This window comes from Dysidea avara, chromosome 10 (genome assembly GCF_963678975.1).
Source record: "Dysidea avara chromosome 10, odDysAvar1.4, whole genome shotgun sequence".
In the NCBI taxonomy this organism is placed as follows: Eukaryota; Metazoa; Porifera; class Demospongiae; order Dictyoceratida; family Dysideidae; genus Dysidea; species Dysidea avara.
Window position 1 is genome coordinate 6,748,399 of NC_089281.1, and position 26,082 is coordinate 6,774,480.

A 26,082-nucleotide genomic window follows, 5' to 3' on the forward strand; every position below is an offset into this window, starting at 1 on the left:
TTGATGTGCAAAACAAACAAGTCAAGTTTATCTCCATAAAGAATTCGTGTACCAATGGCTGCTTTTGTAAGTATATGTACCTACTGTAGCAAAATTGTCAGTTACAGTAGTCTGAGTTGTTTTATTTTTCAAGATGATAATGACCAATGTCGTGTATAATCTACATAACATTAATTTCAACTTTTATATATGCTTTCATAAATTATGTGTGCATGTATATATGTATTGTGTATTATGAACTTCCATTGTGTCACAAGTGGGTGTCAGCTATTGAGATACGTCTCAGTTCATAATGTTCTGATGATGATGGCTTTGTTGTGTCAGTCTCATCAGTGGCATTAGTTGCATATGACTCCCGTATGCCTTCTTCCATTGAGTATGATCCACCTGTCTTCAGCATGAACATGATGTCGTCAAGGTGAGAGTCTTCTTGGTCGGTTGGCGGGCTGACCGGACGATGCTTGGCAATGCTGCTATGGAAGGATTCATTGCCCACTGATGATCCATGTTGACTTTGATCCCATTCCTCTTGTAACTGTAGACACAATGTAGTGGGTGTGTTATACATGTGCGTAATAGTGGTAGTACGAAATGCGAGTGTTGTGTGTATTATGCTGTATTGCCTCTAATTACAGCAAATTCCTGGTCCCATTTTAGTCGCCAGAATTACAACATATATATAAATATATATATATATATATATAATGAGTAAAAACCAGATCTCAAATGAATGCTGTGAGGGGGCATAGGAAAAGGGACCTATAGAGACTTTTTAAACTTATGAGTAAAAGTCAGTAAATTTCCATTTATTGATAGGTAATTATAGTAAATTATATACATTAGGAAATTACACTTGTATTTAAATTCTTCATAACTTTATGAAACAATTGTGTATTGATTTGAAATATGAATAGCCCCCCTCACATATACAGTATCATCAACTATAATGCTAATGTTAAAGTGATTTGTAAAATATGGTGATAAAACATCAAGGAGAGTATAACACTGAATGCATTAGCAAAATATAAATGCCAGCCTCTTTCAGTGGATGAGGTGAAAGTAGCAATACAGTATACGTTTGTTGAGTGTGTGTATAGAATGTTGTGGTGTGTGTGTGTGTGCGTGCGTGCGTGTGTGTGTATGTGTGTGTGTGTGCTTGCATCCATGCATACATACATGCATGCGTGTCAACAAGCTTATTGTAATCACTAATACATTTATGTTGGATAATTAAAGACCATTTGATGTACAGGTCTACAAGAATGAGGAAACTGGAATATAGGCAAGTTCTGTTGCAACACATTATAAACTCAAGAATTATCAAAACCCCTGCCAGGTGTTTAGATTAACTGAAAAGTATGTATCTCTGATGTCATGTGTAACCAAGCAACTTAATGAACAATGGTTTTGGATACTCTAATAGAAGACTCGATTACTCTAATTGAAAAATGGTCTGATTTGTTTCCCTGATTCATAAGTACTTGGTAAATTGCTATAAAATATCTATCACAGTATTTATGACTGCTCCTTTTTATACGTATGTGTTATGTGCCTCAGTATCATTCAATAACAACTCTAATGTATGTGTGTGTACTAATCATGAGTGCCTCATAAAGTCCTAACCTGATCAGCTGATAGTAGATCTCTTGTTGAGCTAGTGATGGGACCAGCTAGTGTTTGCTGAGCAACAGGTGGAAGTGGTGTTTGCAGTGGGATGATATCATCTTTAGGAGAATAGCTCTGTTGTTTTCTGAGCATTGTTCTCCAGCTCAGGAAGAAGTAGACAACAACAGCATATATTGCCTACAAAATAAACGTCATGCAATGCTCACACACACACACGCACACACACACACACACACACACACACACACACACACACACACACACACACACCTGCATGTAATTGAAGACTTGAAATAATACTAGAAGGTATACCGTGCCAAGGTAAGCATGTAGGGAGCCAAATATCCACGGCAGTGTAATGAGTAAGAAGAACACCAGCATTCGTGGCACTTCTACATTAGTCATGGAGAAAGTTTAAAGAACACAGCAAGCACACTCACAACAGTTACCTCTGTAGTTGTGGGAATAATAATACAAGTCATCGTATTGTTCCCACTGGTTCCAGAAGATACAGGCATGTGAGAACATCAGTGCCATGCACATTAGACACAGGACAATTGGTAGAACAGTTGACACAAGAGCTACCCAGTGGTTGGGCATATAGCAACTGTAGTAGAGCAATACGTAAAGATGATAATGATATCTAATAATGTGTTTCTTACAAATAGTAAGTTGTGTCAAAGTCTCTTCCATAAATTTCACCATTTATATCATCATCAAAGACAAACCTCACAATTAAGATGGTGGCCACTACTATTAACACTGGGACTGCCCAGACTATTAGAATGAATCCTAATAAAGGTTCTTTTCCTTCGCTATATCCTAAGAATGTCATCCAGAAGTTGATTGCCTGGTTGAGCAGAGAAAATTAATATCATGGTTGTGGTTTATGTAATTTACTGACCAGAGCAGCTATCCATGCAAACTGGGCTATGACAGTAAGTTGGGTGAGAATGGAGAGCACTGTACATCCTGTCTCACTAGCTGAATCTGTTGCCAACATGTTGACTAAGGCTATTGTCTGGAAATGTATAGAAGCAATTAAATCTTTGTACTATATTGTAAATGATATGACTTACCTGGAAAAGGAATATGGAGATGCAGAGATTGACAAATATTTTTGTTGGTTGTTGCATCTTTTGGTAATACACGATGTGCAAGATTATGATAAGAAGCATCACAACCTGTTGTAGCAGAGATACAGTGATCTATGCTATGATTATGAGCAGTTGAAATCCTTACCATCACAGCTGCACAAGATATGGGTCCAGAAGGTAACCATTCCTTTTCATCATCATCTTGGTCAGTACTTTGGCGAGCTGGTGTAGTTTCCCTGCGGGCAGCAAATTCTCCAAAAGTTGTGCACTGACACTCAACATAATCAACCGGGAATGCACCATTATCAAGTAACTAATGTGTATAATTGTGATTCTCAGAACATGTCAAATCTTATGGCTTACCACTGGAGTACATGAATCATCCATTATCCATCTTCCTGAAGCAGTATTGGTAGCAGGATATTCAAATCGAACACACCTGTGAAGAGGTCCCAGTTTAATTTCATTAAACAATGAGAACTCTTACTCTTGTCTGGTCACATTGGTCCTCCTGGTGCTGCTACTACTTTCACTATATATTCTGTATGTGAGCGGAGATGTTCCTGTGACAACTTGGTTTTGAATTCCTATGGAGAGTGAAACACTTCTGAGGTTTGGAGTTGGTGTGAAAAATGTGGCTTGGTTTCGTAGTGTCAAAAAGTTGACACGGAGGCACTAGAGAAAAAAATTACAAATGAAAAACCCAATAGTGTTGCACTTTCTCACATTAGATGTTCCTGATATTGCAGTGCTTGGTAAAATGAGGTAATCCATTACATCACTAAAGCTGGGATCACGTGATGCAGTAAATCGTTGCTCTCTTAGGGCTTCAGGAGTAGTGTAGGTAAGCTCCATGTAGAATGAGCTCCGAGTGTAAAACAAACTACAAATGGCACACATAATAAATTTGTTTAACAAGAGACTTTTGTTTTTACCTGTCTGTTCTTGGACAAGCACTACCAACAAGTAATGAGTAGCCAAATTGTTGCAATGAAGTGAAAAACTGACTCTGATATCTGTAGCGATAGTATCGGTATTTTGAATGCAGTGTTATGAATGATGTTTCAAATCATACCTGAATATATCTGAGGTCAAGATCATGTTATAAATGTCTAATAAGTTGTTCTGTAATGCACCGCTATACCGAAGGTTGTTAGCTTCTACAACACTTGGGATCCCGTCCAACACCATCTGTACAAGGCTAGACTGCTGTGGGTTTGTACCAACTATCTGTCCTTGGGTTATGATGGCTAATAGTGAATTTGCCACACTGCAAAAAATATGAGAGATGGCCAAAGAATAATTAATAGTTCAACTCTCACCTCTCTAATTGAGGCACTGTTGTTGCTAGTTGTAGTTCTGTGTAAAGACTTAGTAACATTCCCTCCACTGGTGGTGACAAGATGACCAATGCTTGTCCATTTTGTACTTGTCTGTTGATAGAATGATGCAACAATCATGATGAAGTCAATAATGATGCTTACATATTAGATCTATTAGCTGCATCTAGTTCAACATAGAACCCTCTGAAATTAGTAACGCTCTGAATATCGACTATTGGCACACTGAAGTCAGCGGACGACTGAAATTGATATCACAATGAGACTAACATGATAGTTGCGATAACGTATTACATACCTCTCCTCTGTCCATTCTAATAGTGTCTCTGATGGCACTATAGTGTTCAGCACCAATTGCTGGTTGTACTGTCAATCCTTGATATGTGAATGATGCACTTGGTGAACGAGTTGTGATGGACACTTCCCCTATTAGTAGTACTCCTCTGATTCTTTCTATTACTAGTTGTGCTGCACTACCACTAGTGATCACAGTGGTTCTGAGAGAAGTTAAATTACTTGAGCTACTTTTTAAAAATCTATCATACCTTGAAGTCTGAGAGAACTGAAATAAGGATAGGGGTGATGGTATGACTGTTACAGTTGCAATGTTGTTCACAATGTTTATGTCTGGCTGGTTGGAGAATATCTCAACTGTGAACTGTTCTCCATTTTCAGGTACCTATGTTCAAAGTCAATGCAGTAGTATTTTGGTTGCGCCACACACATGCAACTTACACCAACACTACACACACATTCAATCATTTATACACAATCACGTACACGCTAGAACACAACTTACACTATTTGGTCGGAGTTGAAGTTGAATAGTAGCACTGGTTATGTTAGATGCTAAAGAGACACTTCCGGAAGACTCAACTAACAGATCATCCACTGTCACAGTATGGGAAACTGCTGGATCCAGTACAGTTCTCCAGTTTATCTGAACAGTTCCAAACAACCCAGGCTCTCTGACTACAGTAATGGTTCTTGTTGGGGACTGCTCTTCATCCAATTCTAATGTCAATGGTGTTAAGGAGAATACACCACCAGGGTAATCATTGGATCTGATCGACACTTCAAAAGTTGTCTGCAATGTGACAATAGATATAAATTATGATATAGTTGAGCTTACAGCTGTGCCAGCTAACAAAGCTCCTCCTGAAGGATTGGTCAGCTCTAGAGTGAAGTATTCCAGTAGTTCTGGGACATCATCATCTAACACACGTAGGAGGATGAACTGTTCTATTATCCCACTCTGTGAAGTAACACAATTTTAACTACATCACTCTGTTAGTTAAATATTTTCAAACTTACCTCAAAAACTAGAGTCTCACTATATGACTCATAATCTAATCCTGATGTGGCTGTTGCAGCAGTACCTAAAGATCACAACAAAATTTTGCTACATGAATTTTGATGAGTACATTTCTAATTCTTACTGGTGTCTGTTCCTATTCTCCCATCTACAGTTCTAACCATCACTTCAACACGACCAAAGCTTCCTCCACCACGTGCAACAATAGCTTGTACCAGTGGAGAACCATCTTCTGCTACTGATGATCCACTGCTGGTGAACTGGAAGATACCACTACCTCCTTCGTCATCTGCTATAACAACTTGACTGTTGAGCATGCTTGAAGCTAGTCTTGGTGAAGACACTCGGCCTAACAATGTCACATATGTAGCACTTGTAACAATGTTTGGTTGTATAACATACTTTGTACAGCTGGAACTCTTTCAACACTGGTCAAGTTAAATTGGAACACTTTTGGTGATCCTATTACATTGTTATCACCCAGTGGAATTGTTATGGTTCCAGTGGTCATGCCATCGGCAATTACAACAGTGAGTGATGTGGTGGGGAAATCAATCACAGCCTGTGCTGGGCTCTGGTTTGTTCCTACTTGTGTAACAGCACTTGCTATCCCAGTAACCATGATGTCTCCACGAGAACCAAATCGACGCCACACAGTTACATTAGCCTGTGTTATTATACAATACAAAATCGGCTTATAATAAGATCTATTGTGATCCTTACATTCCTTCCTTCAGTTCCTATGTAGCTTGTGTGCGATAGTTGTACTACACCATAGGGCTCAATAGTTGATATTGCTGCCTCTCGTCGAACCCCAGCAGCAAATCCTGGTATCTGTGACAGTACAGACAGCTGGACACCGAAGATCTCTGCCTGTCCATGTGGGACCCTTGCCACAGCCTACAATTATAATTTAATAAAGTTGGTATGATCTTTTAAATCCTTACTGTAAGAGAAAATGATGCTGTTGAGTCTGTTGGTTGCATTTCAATGCTACCAGTGATTGGGACAATTGATCCATTTTCAACACCAGCTAATTGATTAGACCCTGTCGTCCAAACTACTTGAATTACACCAACTTGTCCGAATCGATTGATTGTCAGTTGAACGTTATTTGTGGTTACAGCTGTAACACACACTGTCATGCTATTCCACAATGCACTTGTGGTACGTACCATCATTGACTGAAGCCTCAATAGAAACATCATCAAATCCTATCAAGGGGTTAGCCACCTGCTCAGTAATCATTGCCATAGTGGACCCAAACAGAGAGGAGATCTCAGGAGTAGAGTCACTCCCTTAACACATCATACACAAACAGTGATAAATTACCTCATATGATAACTCACTGTACCTGATGAGTCACTTAGGGTTGCATTAGTGATAGTAATGTTAAAAGCTGCTCCAAATGATAAAAATGCATCCACAGCAATTGGGAGACTCAATGATTGCTGCTGCACACCATCAGCAAATGTGATAAGTGATGTAGCAGGCACATACATAGCTCCAGGAAGCTAAGGAAGTTTATGTAGATTGTAATTCACATCTTGACATTTAGATTTTACCTGATCGTAATACATCAATATGCTAACTATTACAGTTCCTTGACTGCCAAACTGTCTGGAAATGGTAAAGTTTAGTTGTCTAGAAGTGGCTGACCCTAGTCCACTAGTGGCAACCACTGCACTTCCCACCACAAATACTCCATGAGGAGCATCATTGGATCTATAGAAAAGATAAATTACAACACACTAACTATGAGTGGCTTACCCAATTGTGAATGTTGATGTGAGTCGGTCACTTAGTTCAGCACCACCTTCAACCCTTGTGATTACAACCATAAACACTTCAGCCATTTCTGGTATATCCTCAGACAAAATACTTATATCAATAGAGCCTCGCACTTGACCATCTAGTATAGTGGCTGAACCATTAACTGGTGTTATGTCCAACTGAAGGCCAGGAGGTCCTTCTACTACAAAGAAAACCTATTAGGAGATAAGATAAAATCTTACTTTCCTACAACAGCAATAAGATACATACTTGCATGGTGCCTGTGTCTCCTCCAGTACGGCCAATTGGTAAGGAAATATTAACTGGTGCATTTGGGTCTTCCATGAAATTTTGAGGCTGTAGTGCTTCTCCCACAAACCCCACTGTCCCAAATGGATTTCCACGTTGACGAATCTAAGTAAATGCATAACTTAAATGCTTAAAAGATTATGTGGCAAGTACACTCACAGTTAATGTGGTAGTATCTGCTGATGGATCAATGATAGCATCACCTGAAGCTAACAGGAGTCTGACTGTGTATACTTCTTCTGCTTCTGGTGCAGCATCAGGGAGAACTGTCACTTGAAGAGTACGAGTGACACTGTCAAGGAATTTGAATAATAAAACACTGACTATTATTATTATTTAATTTGGGTCATACATTTGTTCTGATCCAAATGAAACAAATCCTTGTAGAGTGGCAGGATCAATATCATCACTTTCTCTTCCTGGCGAGGGACCTGTTACCATCCACTGAACAACTGTGGCTCCAATGTTTCCACCATCTCTTTCCACAGTGAAACTTACATGCAGTACTCCCTGACCAGGGGATGGGTTTTGTATTATCACTCCTGCTTGTGATTCAACTGCAAATCTAATTACTCCATTTGGATCATCACTGGGCTCAATTATAACAGCTGCTACAGTAATTCCAGCTATAGACGCTCCACCGGTGGCACCAGTCAACTGCACAAAGAATTGCTCCTGAAGTTCAGGGAGGGTATCATCACGTATGGGTATCATTATGGAAGCCACTTCCTGTCCTTGTGTAAACACCAGTTCACCTTGCAGACTAGCTACAAAATAGTCTTCTCCATTACCTCTGGCACTACCATCAGTTATGTTATATCGTACACTAATGTCTCCAAATGTGCCACCTGATCTGGTCAAGTTTATGTATGCAGTCTGTCCCTCTACAGCTGGAAACATGTTAGTATCAAGTGACACTATGCCTCTAGCATTGTCACTTTCCAATATGGTTATCTCTAGTTGATCAACAGTACCCAATATGGGAGGCATATCAATGAGATTACTGTCTCCAACAAATGTGAAGCCTCTCAAGTCATCAAAACTGTCCAGTAACTCCACTGACAACAGTCTCACAATAAACGTCTCGTCTAATTCTGGCTCGTCATCATTAATAATACTCACTTGAATTTCACCCATTGCAACTCTGTCTGCTATAGTTAGAGCTGAAAAGTATACAACATTAATAAGTATTATTTGGTGTCTATTATATCCTTACAATTTTCTGTAGACTGGTAATCACTGCCTGCTACAGCAGACATAGACTCTACTGAATAGTTGACTCTGACTGTACCAATGATGCCAGCATTGCGTGGTACTGGTATAGTTATAACACCAGACCCTTCCTGAGTCTCTCGAAAGGGTGGAGCTTGGAATTGTATCACACCATGAGGGTAATCACTGGAAGCTACAATCACTTCTACTTCAGTTTCATTTGTATTAATTGCTAATCGTCCTTGTAATGATGACACCAGGGCAAGTGTGTACTGTCTGGCTATTTCAGGATTGCTATCTTGCAGGGTCTGTAGTTGTATCAGTTATTGGCCATGAATGTAAACACTGTACATTTACTTACTGAAACAGTGAAATTTGCTGATTGCTGTCCATTGAGCAAAGTAACTGAGTCACTAACAATCTGAAATGTGTTAGTGTCCATCGGAGCCAGCTGCCAAACAACAGAAACTTCTCCCAATGTTCCAGCACTCCGAAGAATTCTAGAAAAATAACATTATGCATGTGGGACAATAGCATTGTGTTTTAGCATACGTGGCAGTAAAGTCTTCTCCCTCATTCACCACTATTCCCAAAGGATATGACTCAAATCCAAGTATTCCCATTGGATCATTACTTGCAGAAATGACTATGCTTGCTGACTGAGGTGCTGATAGTCTACCACCATTGCTAGCAGATAATAGAGACACAGTATAGCTCTCAGATGGTTCAGGTTGGTTGTCACTAATGGCTCGGAGAATAAATTGCTGTTCAGTGATATTCTAAAAGTGATTTGTGAATAATCAAAATTGTGTTTATACCAAAAGTTTTTTTCATTACCTCTGGAAAGACAAGAGTTCCACTGTCTGGCTCCAGGTCATCTCTTCCATCACTATTCACTGCCCACTCAACTACAACAGTTCCTACAAATGATGTTCTACGCATCACCCTGAAGGTTGCCACTTCTGACGAGTTGTCCATAGACTCTGGAATCAGCAGCTACAAACAAACACAACATTACCCACCATATAGTTAGAAATAGTTTCATACCACTAAAGTGTCAAGTGCAAAAGTGAATACTCCATTGACGTCATCATTTCTGAGTATGGTGACAGTAAATGTACCATTATCACCCACTCTGGCTCCCCCAGTTGGTTGAACAATGGAGATCTCAAAAGTCTAATAGGAAAACTAACATGTGATAAACTTCAAGCAGATACACACTCACTTCTTCTGATTCAGGAATGGCATCATTTACAATGGTCACTATGAACTGAGTAGTGTTTTGTCCTTCTCTAAACTCCAGCGGTCCCATGTCTACATTATAGTCCATACCCCCACCAACAGCAGTAATTGAGGTGGTAGCAATACTACAGCCCACAATTCCAGTTGTGCCAGCACTACGTGTGACAGTGACTGTGAATGTTCTGATGTTTTCAGGAACTCCGACTGTCCCCTCAAAATTCTGAACACCAAACAACAGATAAGTCACTATTACTTGTGGTTTAGTATGTTAGCTCACCAAGTCTACAACAAAGTTAAGGATTCCTCTTGCATTATCATTTTCGTTTATTTGTATCTCTGCATTTTCAGCATCAGGAAGAGCTCTCGGTGATAGTGAGTCTTCTCCCAAGGTCCCATCAGCCAGTGTCACATTGGTTATGCTGACAAAGAATGTCTCCATAATTTCCGGCACGTCATCCTGTGCAGGAATAATGAATAAATTAGTGTTTAGCTTGTCCATAACTTACTGGCAGGATGGTTACACTGATTGTAGTTGAAGTAACATTTTCCATCATTTCAACTGTACTTGATGTGAAGGTATAATCCTCCCCAGCTATTGCTGAGGCATCAACAGTGCTACAGAAAGTGAAACATGGTTTACATAGTCATTATCCTGTCTTACAGACCTGTATGTGATAAGGATGTCTCCAATGGCTCCTGATAATCTGATTAGTGCCAGCTCCACAACTACTGCAGTATCATTTGGTTCAGGAATCATAACAAGTAAAGATGCTGAATCCCATGTAATTTGACCATGAGGGAAGTCATTGGCTGCTACACTAATAACTGCTGTCATAGTTGCATCATCAATATATGCCCCTTGGACTTCTCCTTCTCTTTGCAATGTCATGCTATCAACACCATCAACTGTAACTTCAGTCAGTACAACTTCAGTTATTTCAGTCAGTTCTGGTAAATTATCAGCTTGTATCATTAAAACAATGTTGTCTTCCATAGCACCATCAGGAAATACTACCTATAATCTCAATCAATTTTATGCTACATTTAGATTTAATTCATACCTCTCCACTAGAAGGATGGATTTCACCTCCAGTGTGGTCCCCTCTTAATTCCCAATTAACATGAACTTGTCCAATTGTTCCGTTACGTCGCTCTACAGTGAGAACTACTGTACCATTCTGTTGTAATTCTTGTACTATCAGTGATTGTGAAGACTGAAAAATATGGATTTAGTTTTTTTGCTTTATTCTGTTATTTATTCAACACTTACCTGAGCAAAACCAACTATTCCATGTGCATTGTCATTAGTACGAATTCCAACTATCATAGAGTTGTTTGCCCCAAGCTGTGCCCCACCTGTAGGTACTGACAGAAAGACTTGAAATGCTTCCAATGTTTCTGGAATATCATCTTCCAAAATTGTCACAATAAACGTCATGTTTGTTTCATCTTCTGCAAACATCAGTACTTCTGATCTGTAGACAAATAAACAATGTGTGTAACTATTGTATTACAGCAAGCTATAAGCATGATAGATACCCAGGGGACTTTAACCATTCTAAAAACTCTCCCACCATTGTGTCCACCATGACTTACTCATCAAGATAATCTTGTCCTGGCATGGTATCACCACCAAGTGGTCTTATGCCCCATGTGACACTGACTTCTCCAAATGTTCCAAATGACCGCAACACAAGAAATTCCACTTCTTCCTGAGTCTCATTAATTAATACAACTGCTAGTCCACCATCAGTTATACTACAAAAATATTATGTTCAAAGAAAAACGTATAAACTATGTAATATCAATCAACTCACGATCCATCTGTCATCAATTCAAATACTCCATAAGGATTGTCATTGGGTAATATGGTGATGTCTGCTACAATATCAGATTCATCTAACTGGCCACCACCAGTTACTTCAGTGAGTTGGACACTGTAGGTTTCATTTAGTTCAGGGATACCATCTGACACTGCAGTAAGTTCTAGTGTCTAAAAATCACATACACTAACACTGCTGCTATATAACAGTCCTATAATACAGACCATGCTATCCACTCCAGCTTCAAATACGATTCCACCCATAGCAGGTGTTATTTCTGAAAAGATTGGAGAACTGTGTGTACACTTGTATACTTTATGGAATGTTCATTCGTACCATCAGCTCCACTGGCTTCTACTTCATACAGAACAGTGATTCTTCCAAATGACCCTCTGTTACGTCTGATTTCTAATTCAACTGTTTTAGAAAACATGTATTGTGCATAAAAGAACATGATACTTTGTGCTAGTTACTGACCGATTTGTGACTCTTCTACTTCAAATGATGTTAATACAAAACTGATAACTCCATTTGGATCATCATTAGCTTCAATAGTAACCACAGCTACAAGAGAAATTCATGTTTTTAAATGGTTTCAGACTTGCAACTAGTGACATACTTTGATTGAATGTTCCTAAAGTCGCCCCTCCCATGGGATTATTTAATTCTACTTGAAATTGTTCATCAATTTCAGGAATATCATCTTGCCCAATTCTGATAGGGATTACTTGTTCCATTACACCATCTCCAAACACTAATATCTATACCACAGAATGTACGTGCGACACTAGAATAATAAAGATATAAGGAATTTACCCCTGATGTCATTGTGATGTAATCTGTAGGTAAGCCCATTGCGTTAGTATTGATGTTTATGACTCCATATAGCACTGAAACTTCCCCAAATACTCCTCTGCTTCTCAGTACCGTGAGATTAAACTGACCAATATCTTCACTGACCCTACAGTGAAGACAATAATGATGGTACATGTGTGCATGTTTTGATCAAATAACTTACCTAAAAGATTGGGCAGAGAAGCCTATTTCTCCTTGAGGACTATCATTTGGGGTCACTTCCACTTGTGAGATGTTGGCATTTCCTAATGCTGGAGGTATGGTATCTGGTATGTTGTCTACAAGTTGTACATCGGTGAGTTGAACAATAAATACTTCAGTGAGTTCTGGAATATCATCCTATAAATGATATAAATGTCTTTTAAATGTATCTCCAAATTTGTCATTACTAACATCAATTAAAGGGACTTGTATAACAGTCGACGCTTGTCTGTCTTGAAGTATCACACTTTGCGTGCTTGAATTAAAGTCTTCACCAGAGGTGGCAAGTGACTGGCCACTGCTGAGAGGTGATAGGCTACCTTCTTGTGCTTCAAAGCTAACCATAATAGCACCTACAGAGAATCTATGCATTCAACATAGTTATATAATACTGTACTTTACCTATTGTTCCAAACATCCTCATGACTGTGAGTTCAAGAGTTGCAGCTTCATCTGTTACTATATCAAGTGAACTAGCCTGAAACTCTACAATTCCATGTGGGTTGTTGCTTGCTCGGATTGTTATGATAGCAATGGAAGATGTTTGATCCAGTACGGCAACTCCACCACTGGATGATATGTCAGTAGAAAGTGTTTCCACTGATGTAATGTTGACAGTGTATGGTTCAGAAATCTCGGCCGTAGCATCAGCCAAGACTTCCAAAATAATGGAGGTTGTATCTTCACCCTGCAAAATTTCACACATCAAAATCTGTATAGTTAATGATAAGAAGAGTGCATGATTTTAGTATTAAATGCTATTACTGAGAGAATGAACTCGTAATGTTGTTATTTGTGTGCTAACCTCATTAAATACAGCTGAACCAGTTATGTTAACAAACTCAGCAGAGACATCAGGACCAGTTACTTCCCATGTGATTCTCACTCTTCCCAGGCTACTCACAGTTCTAACAGCTGTTAAATTTACTTGTTCACCTTCGCTGACTACAGCTGATCGTGAGAAAGGGCCAAAGCCCACAACACCAGCAGCCCTGTCATTAGCCATGATGGTAACAACAACTCGGCCTCCATCCCCATCTGCAATACTTGCACCTCCAGTCACTCCAGTTAATTGCACAATAATGTCTTCATTCCTTTCAGGGATGTCATCTTCCAGGATAGACAGAATGATGATAGAGCTATCCATGCCATCTTGGAAAGTGATGGAAGCGCCAGAGGCCATATAATCTTGTCCAGCTGTGGCAGTACTTCCAGTTATTTGCCATGACACCACCACATTGCCAATAGTTCCGCCCAATCGCCTCACTGTCAATGTGACTGCAAGATTATCTGATTCTGGTACTGTGATCACATTCATGTCAGTGTTGGCGTACAAGAAGAATTCTCCACGTGCATCGTCATTTTCAAGGATTATCACATCAGCACTGGACAATGATCCAATCTGAGGTTCATTCTCTGCTAACACAGTTCTGCCAACTACTTGAACTGAATTTAGCACCACAATAAAAGTTTCATTTAATTCTGGTGTAATATCATCCATAGTGTTTACAGAAATTTCTCCTACATTAATCCCAGCTGGTATTGTTGTACTTGCATTAGTAGTAACAGTAAAGTCATCGTGGGTAGCTTGTGAACGCTCTAGTGGTCTCACCTGCAGAAAATAAATATCAAGATTCATAGTTATACTTATAAAGATTTGTATGTACCATGTCACTGTCTTTTTCATAATACTGTACTCCACTTGATGAGACACTATTCTCTGAATTCCTGGAAACAGCATAGAGGACACATGACCTGGCAGTAGTATCTAATCCAAATGACTGGCAAGCTCTCCGAGACAAGCACTGTGAGGAACATGTCATCAAAGCACTTGACCCAAGATTGCTAAAGCTTCCAATGCTCGATCCCATAATTGTTATGTCTGCAACTGGAGGCAAAAAGTAGTCAGTGACAGCTCTTCCAGTTCTCTCAGCCAAAACTGTTAAGTCCAGTGTACGAACAGTGTAAAATATCTCCAAGTCCCCAAATGCACCAAAACTGAAGAAAAAAAATAATGAAGTTGCAAGTACATTCTTTCGTGTACCTTCTTTGTAGTGTTAGCAATGAAACATTCCCTTCTTCAGTTGTATAACTTCCTTGAGAAAACATGACTGTTCCATATGGGTTATCATTAGCTACAATGGTTATAGTTGCTTGAGAATTTGAAGTAATGCGAACTCCACCAGTTGGATTATGCAGTTCAACAGTAAAGACCTACAAAATAAGTGCATAATTTCAGACATACCTAAAACTACAGTGTATCTAACCTCATCATCTTCAGGAATATTGTCTGGCTGAATTTCTAGTGTAATAGTTCTCTCCCTCATATCTGTGATAAACTGAACTGAACCACTAATTGGTTGAATATCTGCGGCTGGATTTGACCCTGAAAAAATTTCAATAAATAATTAAATATTTGCTACTAACATTTAATAACCTTCAACTCTTGTTAACCGCCATTGTGCTGACACTACTCCAACAGAACCTCCAATTCTGTTAACAGTCAGTGTTATCATATTTGTTCCAGCTGCCTCCATCGCATTTGTCACTATCCTACTACCACCAGCAAACTCTGCAATTACCATCAGTACATAAAACTCCTGTATACAAATACTGTAAGGGAATACCTAGTGCTCCATTAGGATCATCATTGGCTAAGATGGTCACTGTAGTTGTCAGTATTCCATCTAACCTAGCACCTCCAGAAACACTAGTTAGACTGACTGTAAAACTCTCAGAAAACTCAGGAACATTGTCGTCAATAGTATCCAGTGAAATTGTGCCTTCATTTTGTTGATCAAAAATGTTAAGGACACCTACTATAGGTCTGAAATCACTGAAGTCAGCAGTGCCAATGGTTGTCATCCATTGAACAGTGATCTGCATGAAAGTGATCAAACACCAAATCATTTTCATGACCACTAGCATCAACTCACATCTCCAAAAGTTCCGGCAGATCGTATAACAGTGAGGAACCGTTCTGTGTTAGGTTCTGTGGTATTAAATTCAGCACTAGAAAACTGTACAACTCCTCTAGCATCATCATTCTCTGCTATTATGATTTCTGCCACTGAAGAGTCTCCGTCTATTCTTACACCGGTAGCTGCATAAAGAAGGAATACAATACCACTCAAGTTGTATTCAGCAAAATTTCCTCACCATTTCCTCCAGAGCCACCTTCTTGGAACAGATATGCACCAGTTAATCTGATGAACACACTTTCATCCAGCTCAGGAAAATCATCACTATAGATGGTAATTGCAATGTTGGCTGATGTTTGACTTGCTTCGAAGATTATTTGGCCTTCGTCTGCTTCATAATCTGCTCCAGCTGTCGCAAGACTGTATGAAAATGATAATATTCACTTCACTAGTACAAATATTTGCCTCTACTCACTTGTCAGGGTCTCTGTTGACCTGCATTGGATTTGTCAGTAAAGTAGCATAATTAACAACAACCCTTTCTATTGTTCCAAACAGCCTGTCAACTGTGACATTCATGCTGGTTATATTTTCAGAAACACGCAATGGTCTAAATGCTGGCGGGAAACTGAATACTCCATAAGGATCATCACTGGCTTGAACAGTAATCACTGCTTCAGTGTTTCCCATGTTACTCAGTCTACCTCCCCCAGTAACATTTACTAAAGCAATAGTGACCATCTCATCTAACTCAGGAAGCTGCATGGGTTGTAAACAAACAGTTTAATATGCACAGAAGACATGAATAGCTCTACCTGATCTTCCAGAATGGTCACAGTAAAACTATTTTCATTTTGGCTAATCGTAAAGTTGATACTGCCAGCAGAAGGCACAACATCTTCTGCAAACTGTTGTGCTTCCCAGTACACAGTAACTTCTCCAAGGTCTCCACCCATTCGCTGAACAGTAAATGTTACTTGTGTGCTGGGAGCTTCCTCTACCACTTGAGATAGACTATCTGTGTTAAATGAAAATACTCCAAAAGCATCATCACTAGGTTCAATCTGAATTGTTATGCGACTTCCTATACCAAGTGATGGAGCTTGAGGATCTGTAATGCAAATAAGATACTAAATAATATGAGATTTATAGAACTCACTTCCTGAGGGATTAGATAATTCAACATTGAATGTTTTTAGTAGTTCGGGAATGCTGTCATCATTGAGAACAATATCTATGTTCTGTGCTCGAACACCGGGAGGAAAGTTTAAAGTGCCTACATTAGTTTGATAGTCAGGTCGTACTCCAGATGCTATTGCAGTTCCGTCAACTGTCTGGTACTCCACACTGACTGTTCCCTCACTACCTTGGGCTCTCACAACATACAACCTTATTGTACCATTCTCTTCCATTACACTTAATACAGGAGATTCAGTGGCTGCTGGAACAAATGGATCCCCTGGAGCTGGGGGTGAAGAAGTTGTAAACTGTAGTAGACCATAAGGGTGATCGTTTTCTTCCACAGTGACAGCTACTTGTGCATTGGTAGCTGATATACTGGCACCACTAGTGTCTGTTGAACTGGTCTCGTTGTCAAGTGCAACAGCAGACACTAGGACTATGTTGAAATTCTCTGCTAACTCAGGGATAGTTTCATTCACAACCATAACATCAAATGTCTGCAAAGTAAATAAGTGTAATATTCAAGTGTTACATAGTTAATACAAAGTCTTACTGCATTGGAAACTTGTGGGTCAAAAACTATCTCATCAGTGGAGGGGTAAAAGTCACCAGTAGATAATGGTCGGACTTCCCATGTCACCAACACTGACCCAAAACTACCTCCCACTCTGACCACCTCAAATGATAGCGTGTCAGCTTCATTAGCCATCCTTGAAACTAGTGATTCAGTGGCAAAAGCAAATTGTCCATTGGCTCTATCACTCTTTAGAACTACATGGTCAAATATTATAATCGATAATTGTGACTCATTGTGTAGTTGTGTACCTGTTAAACTGGCTTGACTATTTGGTCTTTCAATGATTCTTCCTTTGCTACTGGAGAATCCAAGAGCGACCACCAATGGGGTGTTTGGCTCAGCAATATCATCATTTATTGACATCACAGTGATACTCTGTATATCAACATCTTGCTGGTACTGCAGGTAGCCAGTGATTGGAGTAACATGGGCAGCTGCACCATCACCAGAAAGTAATACTATATCACTGGAGTGGAGCACCATAATTATATGTGACTTGTAATAGTAAAACTCGAGCCACTTACTCAGTGCTCAAAGCGGAGGAATAGAATCGTGCATCTTGCATAGCACCAACAAAAGTACCTCCACCAACTACAAATTCTGAACCATTAACATCTACTACTGCACCACTCAAAGTCCTGAAATAAATGATGATATTACAGTCAAGTAAAATATAAGTTCACCTTGTTGCCACATTGTCACCATCAAAATAAATTTTAGCTATCGTTTGAGTTATGGTCACTGCTATATGATGAAAATTTCCATCTTCCAATTGTGACTCTACAATTCTAGATGATTCAACAACAGCAGTGCTGAATACCTAATACAACAGTGTTGCTTCAATTAGCTACACATATGTAATAGATACATACTGTTGTGCCAGTTTGATAGGTGTATTCAAACTGTATTTGGTAGTTCCCTGAATCAAAAATTAACGATAAGCTGAAGGGTGTACGACTACCCAGAGTTCTTTTGGTCATCAAGAGACCAGACAGAGTTGGCATTACCCATACACTGATTGAGAAGCTGCCTGCCACACTTGGTGTATAGAAATCCATTACAATTGCACTACCTGTAATGTCAACAATACTTAAACAACTATTAATGGTAGTATACTCTCACTGTTTGAGTCATCAAACTGGTATGCTGTTGTATTTGTATTGGGACGTCCTGTCAACATTATGACAGAAGCAGTTGTAGATGCCAATAGTAAGTCAGTAAACATTGGTAGCATTGCTCCACTTTCAGGGAGGACTTCCCATACAACCTGCAAGAGTTACACCCATAATATGAATGTAATGTAAAGCTCTATCTGAAGTATTTACCATCACATTGCCAAATGTGCCTTGATTCCTGTTAACATCCAAGTCAACCATTCTTGACCCACCAGCTGGAATGTCTTCAGGAATTTCCACATCTCGTGAAGAAGCTTCAAACTCATATGCACCAAAAGGATCATCATTTTCTAGTATTGTTACACTAGCTACCATTCCACTGGAAGCAAATGATCCTGAATTAACATTCAATAGCCGGAATTCAAACAATTCCGTAAGTTCTGGCACAACATCATCTATTACATTAAACTCAATTAGCTGATAACTTTCATCCTCAGGAAAAGTGAGTGTCCCAAATGTAATTGAAATGTCTTCACCAGAAACAACCGACTGATCAAGATTATTGAATACACCCCACGTCACTGTAGAATTTCCAAAAGTACCTCTAGTTCGGTTTACTCTAAATAAGCACATACATAAGCATTAGCAGTCAATACAGGCAACACTATTGGTCTCTTACCCTAGCTGATTTCCTTCATCCCCTTCCATCAAATTAAGAGAAGTTACAGTGAACAAGAACACACCATAAGGATCATCATTTTCCGTTATGTCTATTGTGATAATTCTGGGCTGGACAATAACAGCATCACCTACATGTGAAGCAGTGTAAGTTGCATACTTAACACTGAAGCACATACAGTTTAGCACATACCTGTTGTATTTACTAATTCTAATGTGAAGCGTTCTGCTATCTCGGGAACGTCATCATTCGTAATGTTAAGAGATATCTCAGCTTCTCTTATTCCACTTGTAAACATCACTTCATAAGTAGACAGCAAATCTACATCATCACTTGCAGCAGTCAGAAAAGAGAACTCAAATGTTGCTGTGGCTAATCCATTTGCTTGTCCGCCACGTGTCACACGGATAGATACTTCATCTCCTTCATTGACTGACAGAGAGCTCCTTGTAAAAGAAATTGGATCATCATTTTGTAGGATAGTTAACCGGGCCTCAGCACTGTTGAGATCAAGCCTTCCAAGATTGTTTATGTTCAACTCTACTGTAAAAGTTTGATTACCCTCTGGAAGCTGCAAATATGAAAAGAAATGTTGTACTACATACTAATATACATGGTAACATGTCTTACATTATCTGAAACAGAATCTATGTAAAACATTTCTGTGTTTTGGTTTGCTCTAAACAGTACACCTCCTTCTGTGGGTGATATATCTGATGTAGCATTCACAACAGTCCAATTTACTATAACATCTTCAAACAACCCTTGCATTCTTTGGACAGTAAACACTGCCCGGTATGGGGTGATATCACCACCAAAATCAGGTGGAATTTCAGCTATACAATAGAAATGTGAAGGTCAATAGCTATAGCTACTTTGTCAAATGCTATGTGTGTGCAGTGGCTTACCAATAGCAACTTGAAGAGAGTCTTGTGCAAATGAAAAAATGCCATTAGCATCATCATTTTTGGCAATGATAATATCTACCGTTGTCCTGTTACCCAGAAGGTTTGTGTTGCCATCTAACTGAGACAGTTGTATGCTATATGTTTCATCAATCTGGATTTTAATAGTTTAATATTTACAAATCATCTGCATTAATTAGCTGCATACTTCAGGAGTTGTATCATCTACTGCTATGATATTGATCAGATATGAAGTTTGTCGACTTGAGAATGTAGCCAATCCAGTAGCACCAATGAGATCCGTTTGACCTATTCAAATTGTACTTTGTGCATGGCTAATAATGATAGATATCAAGCTACCTACCAATAGGACTGGTCTGATATGAGATTGATACTTCACTTAGTGAACCTCCAATTCTTTCAATAGCAAGAGTTATCACTCTTGTATTGGATTCCTAGAATGTACATAGTTGAATGATATTCATACAATGTATCCTTCCACTTACATTCACCCTATGTGGACCAGCTGTACTAACAGCAAACTGAAACACTCCATCAGGATTATCATTACGAGATATAGTAATGGTTGATGTATTCTAACATTTACATATCAGTACTGACTACATACAGCAAGTTGGTGCTTACATCGCTAGAGCTGATACGCTGATTTGGTTGAGTGACAAAATTTAATGCTACTTGAAACTGCTCATCAATTTCTGGCTCATCATCTCCCTGAATGGCTAGTGGGATGGTTACATTGTTGGAACCTGTGTTCATATAATATATATAAGTAAAGGTTAATATGATACATTCCCTCTACTAACCTGAAGGGATTGTGACTGGCCCCCCTGTCCCAGCAATATCTGATGTAAGATTGAAATCTGTACTGATTCCTATTGCACTCCAGAACACTGTTGCATCTCCTGAAAAGCCACTTCGAGTTATCACCAAGTTGACAGGGGCTAATAGCTGTAGTTCTGGCTCCATAGCAGTTACCATGAGTGACTGTGTAGTAAATTTGATTTCTCCATTTGCAGCCTCTTGTGGTACTGAAATAAACAGACTTGACCGAATCCCAATCCTTGGAGACAACAGTTGTGATCTTGGTATCAAAGTGCTTGCTAAAAATAAGTTTATATACTACAGTACAAATAAATATGCACCTCTTGTCACTTACATGAAGACAACAAGACTCCTGTAATATTTATCCAGAAAAATCCTTCTTGCTCTAAAAATGCATTAGTTGCTATGTTTACCTCAACAGTCATTTCAGTTTGACCACCAAGCATATTTACTGAGTTAGCTTGGTTAGTGAACACTGATGTATCACCATTAGCAGGATCTGTTATGCCAGGTGGTAGGTAAACAGCAGTATATTCCACAGTAATCACTCCTTCACTACCCCCATATCGAATAATTGTCAGCTCCAGTCTGCGAGGCTCCTAAAAGAAATTATGTGTGAATACCAGTCACAAATTTAATGATGACTTACTGGATTGACTCGGAGCTGACTTTCGGCACCCCATTCTATTCTGCCATAAGCATCATCACTATCCCGCACTGTCAATGATACTATACGTTCATTTTCTGCCCCTAGTCTCCCAGTTCCTTCTACCACAGCATTTAGCATAACCGTGAACAGTTCAGGTATTTCAGGATCAGAATCATCAAATGCTGTAATTTCTAACACAGCTTGTGACTGTCTGTGTGGTATAGTAATAGTTCCATTAGGTGGCATGAAATCAGATTCAGCTGGATTATTATTGTTATCCACCACAGTCCATGTAACAGTGATGTCCCCATTAGTACCAACAGTTCGTTGCACAGTGAACATGGCTGTTGTGCCGTCACTGCCATCTTCAGAAATAATTACACCTGCAACGTGGTTAGGAAATTTCACCAACTTATAATAAAAATGCTACACAGTGAAGATGACTTTAAACACACGCCTTAATTCCCTTGACTTACATACAAATACAACATACTTATACTTACAATTTATCATTGTCACACATGCAAATGAAATCCTTTGACTACTACAGCACAACCATAATGAGGAAATACAGTTCATTACACCACTAAACAAACTTTTCATTAGTGCCAAAGGTATCAGCTAAGGCAATGCAGGCACTTGGAATAATCAAGAGGACCTAAACAAAGAATCCCTTTCTGCTAGCTTACAAACCTTAGATTAGACCATACTTGGAGTATTGTGTTCAGCTCTGAAACCCTTATTTAGTTAAAGACATTGACATATTAAAGAAAGTCCAAAGCAGAGCTACTGTACTTGTAAAGAATATTGCTACTTTACCATATGAGGACAGATTAAGATATCTTGATTTGTACTCATTATATTGTCGAAGGAAGAGAGGCCTGGGAGATCATATAGAAACTTTCAAAATCTTAAACTCAATGACATCTATTAACCCAGAGTCCTTTTACCCTATTTAGTGAAACATGAACAAGATGACTCACACTAAAGTATATAAGAACAGATTTTCTTTGGCATCTACCCAGAACTTTCTAACTAGTTAATGATTGAACTTCTTACCTGAAGAGGTCATTTCAGTAAATTCCATTTCTATGTTTAGGAACTTGTTAGATAAGTAGCACTGGCATAATCTAGGATATGGACTTATAATAGGCCAGTGGCCTAAATGTATACTTGATTGTATATATGATTATAATAGTAATAATTGTACTGGACAAAATTTGTATGGAGAAGGTTAAAAATAATAACATTAAATGATGAAACACTACATCATGATACTGCTAACCTGCTGTAGACACAAATGAGACTATTCCACCAGCATCATCAGACACTTCTATTATAACCATCGTAGTGGAGGGTGGATATAGCACTGATGATGATCCAGGATCAGACAAGGTTACAAAAAAGTTTTCATCTCCTTCTGGGTTAGGATCATCAATAATTACAATCTCCTCAGTCACTGACATAGATCCAGCAGGAAACGTTATTATTGTTTGTTGAGTAGTGTAATCCTGACCAGGAGTTGCTGTTCCATTCATTGTACTTAATGTTACGTTTGTAGCTATGTTGATTGGTCCCACTTGTGTACCATCTTCTAACAACCCTCTAGTAACAGTTAGGCTAACTGTACCATCAGATTCTGACACTCTGTACTCTGATTGGCTAAATCGAATGGGACTATCGTTTTCCAGAATGGTTAGCATAGCTTCAGTATCTGTAGAGTTTAACATTCCACCTCCTGTGACTGACATCAGTCTAACAGTGAACTGCTCGTTGTTCTCTGGAATATCATCAGCAACAATGAAAACAGTGATCTGTTGTGTTGACACCTGATCAGCAAATGTTATTTCACCACTAGTGCGGGTAATATCATCACTGCTGACACCTGATGAAGCTATAATCTGTGAAGGAATAAAATACATTTTTGGCATTAAGATATACGTATCACAGGGATACATTGGTAATGGTTCATGATTCTAAATGCAATTAATACAGCTAGAGGTTAAAGTCATACAATTAATTTCCTGCTTTGATTCTTTTAACTTACATACTTACCTCCCAAGTAACTCCTATTGTACCAAAAGTTCCTGGTCCTCTTAGCACCTGGAAGCTAACACCTGTAGTAGTTGCAGTTTCTTCAGCAGTTACTGATAGTGATGCCTGCAAGTGCATATAAATTGTGTTAATACAAGTACATGTACTGTACACACCTGGTTGAATTGTACACGTCCATTTGGCTCGTCACTTGCTTGGATTACTATTTCTGTTGTATTTGGTGAGCCTACTGCAATTCCAACTGTACTAAAAATCTCAATAATAAATGTCTCATTTCCTTCAGGAATGTTGTCATTCACAATTGACAGTGAACCAGAAGCATCTGACACGCCATCATTAAAAAATATACTAGCACTTCCAGCATGAAAGTCACCAGTAGTTGTATTTGTAACCTGTGTTAAAAATTAATAATAGCAATGTGCTAGCTATAGTGTGAGCACACATGTAGGCATGTGTGTGTGTGTGCGTACGTGTGTGTGTGCGTGTGTGTGCTTATTATTGGGCACTAGGCTAGTCACTTACCCTTATAAAGGCAAAAGCTGTTCCTGCTGTCCCACCAGTTCTCTGTAGCGGTATTGCCACAGGAACAGGAGTGGTGCCTGCATCTTCTATGGCTACTATCCTAGACTGTGAGAAGCTGACTTCTTGTTGTGCCTGTGCTAACCCTCCCAGCAGTACGGTGGTTATCAATGCTGCTGCAAATAAAATACACATATTACAATATAATGAATAGTCACTCTATCAGCTGAGCTAACACAGAGCTAGGTCAAGGATAATAGATTTAAAAAACAGATGATGTCTTAAGTATATGGCTTTCCATATATCACAAGCCTTATGGCACAGTGACGCTACACTAACTATTTCTGTATGAATTTTAATTACAGAGTTTAGGTAATATTATATATAAAGCAGACTGTACAAGATTGTTAGTTATGGTACCCTGCTTGATGGTATATCATTTGATTGCTGAGATGCATATAATTTCTACTAAACTGTAACCATGGCAGTGAGTCAGGTAGCTAACCATCACTATAGCTATACAAACACCTTCAAAACATATTGAGTTACAATACTTCAATGTTTCGGCATTCAATCACTTATAATCGGAGGCATAGCTACACCTGGGCATATGCCTGGGTATCAGCTCACATTGCTCAGACATCAGAAATTGTTATGACATGGCAACCATGCATGGAAATATTATGTTTAATGTCCATGCACAAATTATAACTTGCGATTCTATCCACCACGGCACCACAGCTTCAAAATAAGTGCAGCCAAGAGTTCGTAATAATATTATATCATACGGAACTCTATATACAACTCTCTATATATTATGAACTCTGAACTATATAATATTATGAACTCTTGGTGTGGTGCATTCAAATGAGTCTGATATAATAAACTTATAGACTACTAGTTACCATTTAAACGTGACTCGGATATGCCCACCAAAAATGAATGAATCATGATTGTTGCATGCTAGCTCAAACTTTACAGATGGCTGCATATACAGATTTATCTAAGTGGCACTTTTATAAGTTCCTGCTAATAAGTCAATTTATGCACATACACAACAGAGTCAACATCTGTAGCTAGCCATGCCATGCACTTGAAAACAGCAATTCATATAGTATGAACACCTATGCATAGGTTCAGTATAAGGGGGCTAGATACTCCCGGTCCTGCTTTGTTATTGTTGAACCTCATACAGAGTTCAGTGAACATGGTAGAAATTTAACACAGTAAAACTCCTCAGTTTCAGGACCAACTTGAAGTATTTAGGAAATGTGATTTAATGTAAGTGCAACTTTTATGCATTCGTGCATGGCAAGGTGTCGATCAGCTTAGGCCAGTTAAGCAGTTAGCACATTCGTCACACTATACTTCTAACCTCTGTTCTGGTTTATATAGTGAATTGACAGAACAGTTGCAATTATCTAATAGGATTATCTCATGCTGTAGGCGACACGCCCATAGCTAAACATGTATAGTTAGTTAATAGCGTTTGAGAAAAACAAGGTTCCAAACAGCAAGCTAGAGCGATATATAGGCTTGTTTTATGCAATACATTTATTCCCACACTGTGCAGTGCGTGCGTTATGAGCAATACGTGTACTTACCAAGAAATGGGCGGATCTCCATGCTTAGCTAGCGAAGCAGCAACGATCACAAAACGTTTTCAGCACACGGGATAGAGATCACTAATTCCAAAACTATTTTTGACTACTTTTTATGCTGAATATATTCTACTAATCCGCATTAGAAGCATCGTAATTGTAGAGCTACTGCTGTAAAAATAGGGCGGTACCAAAAACTTTTTAAAAGGTGTGTGCTCATACAGCACGTGAGATATCATTACG

The 26,082-nt window shown here is 38.9% G+C and overlaps 1 protein-coding gene across 1 annotated transcript; it reads right to left on the bottom strand.

The window, feature by feature from the left end:
• Positions 1-101: 101 nt before the first annotated feature.
• LOC136236376 (adhesion G-protein coupled receptor V1-like) lies at positions 102-26,017 on the bottom strand. Its single transcript, XM_066026515.1, has 86 exons — positions 25,843-26,017; positions 24,242-24,414; positions 23,875-24,111; positions 23,720-23,824; positions 22,950-23,565; positions 21,665-22,047; positions 21,350-21,614; positions 20,997-21,293; positions 20,818-20,939; positions 20,679-20,768; positions 20,537-20,627; positions 20,381-20,481; positions 20,176-20,326; positions 19,898-20,103; positions 19,460-19,838; positions 19,268-19,397; positions 18,799-19,207; positions 18,596-18,740; positions 18,346-18,545; positions 18,157-18,293; positions 17,998-18,111; positions 17,722-17,939; positions 17,450-17,667; positions 16,874-17,393; positions 16,530-16,825; positions 16,190-16,473; positions 15,953-16,134; positions 15,730-15,896; positions 15,421-15,673; positions 15,231-15,365; positions 15,061-15,179; positions 14,838-15,007; positions 14,461-14,791; positions 13,599-14,405; positions 13,196-13,481; positions 12,986-13,146; positions 12,756-12,931; positions 12,554-12,698; positions 12,357-12,498; positions 12,215-12,301; positions 12,074-12,154; positions 11,962-12,014; positions 11,732-11,907; positions 11,511-11,672; positions 11,185-11,389; positions 10,976-11,128; positions 10,580-10,929; positions 10,421-10,529; positions 10,192-10,371; positions 9,898-10,134; positions 9,720-9,848; positions 9,510-9,668; positions 9,225-9,451; positions 9,034-9,172; positions 8,677-8,980; positions 7,813-8,623; positions 7,620-7,752; positions 7,422-7,565; positions 7,149-7,366; positions 6,944-7,103; positions 6,733-6,892; positions 6,554-6,676; positions 6,326-6,504; positions 6,102-6,278; positions 5,781-6,045; positions 5,503-5,727; positions 5,378-5,442; positions 5,196-5,318; positions 4,863-5,150; positions 4,609-4,742; positions 4,362-4,560; positions 4,208-4,305; positions 4,046-4,156; positions 3,799-3,993; positions 3,659-3,739; positions 3,450-3,606; positions 3,211-3,398; positions 3,087-3,162; positions 2,869-3,036; positions 2,706-2,810; positions 2,531-2,647; positions 2,289-2,476; positions 2,076-2,233; positions 1,897-2,018; positions 1,624-1,803; positions 102-535 (listed from the first exon to the last, which is right to left on the bottom strand). Exons 1-86 carry the CDS (start codon positions 25,862-25,864, stop codon positions 251-253), a joined length of 17,367 nt encoding a protein of 5,788 aa, XP_065882587.1. The 5' UTR covers positions 25,865-26,017; the 3' UTR covers positions 102-250.
• Positions 26,018-26,082: the final 65 nt, after the last annotated feature.

Bases quoted from the DNA above. Each gene is read 5' to 3' on its own strand.
- LOC136236376 (XM_066026515.1), bottom strand. From the start codon at position 25,864: ATGGAGATCCGCCCATTTCTTG. The intron at 14,792-14,837 runs GTACACGAAAGA...TTTTTTCTTCAG, and splicing joins TTGCTAACACTACAAAGAAG to TTTTGGTGCATTTGGGGACT. The intron at 7,753-7,812 runs GTATGACCCAAA...ATTCCTTGACAG, and splicing joins TCATTTGGATCAGAACAAAT to TGTCACTCGTACTCTTCAAG.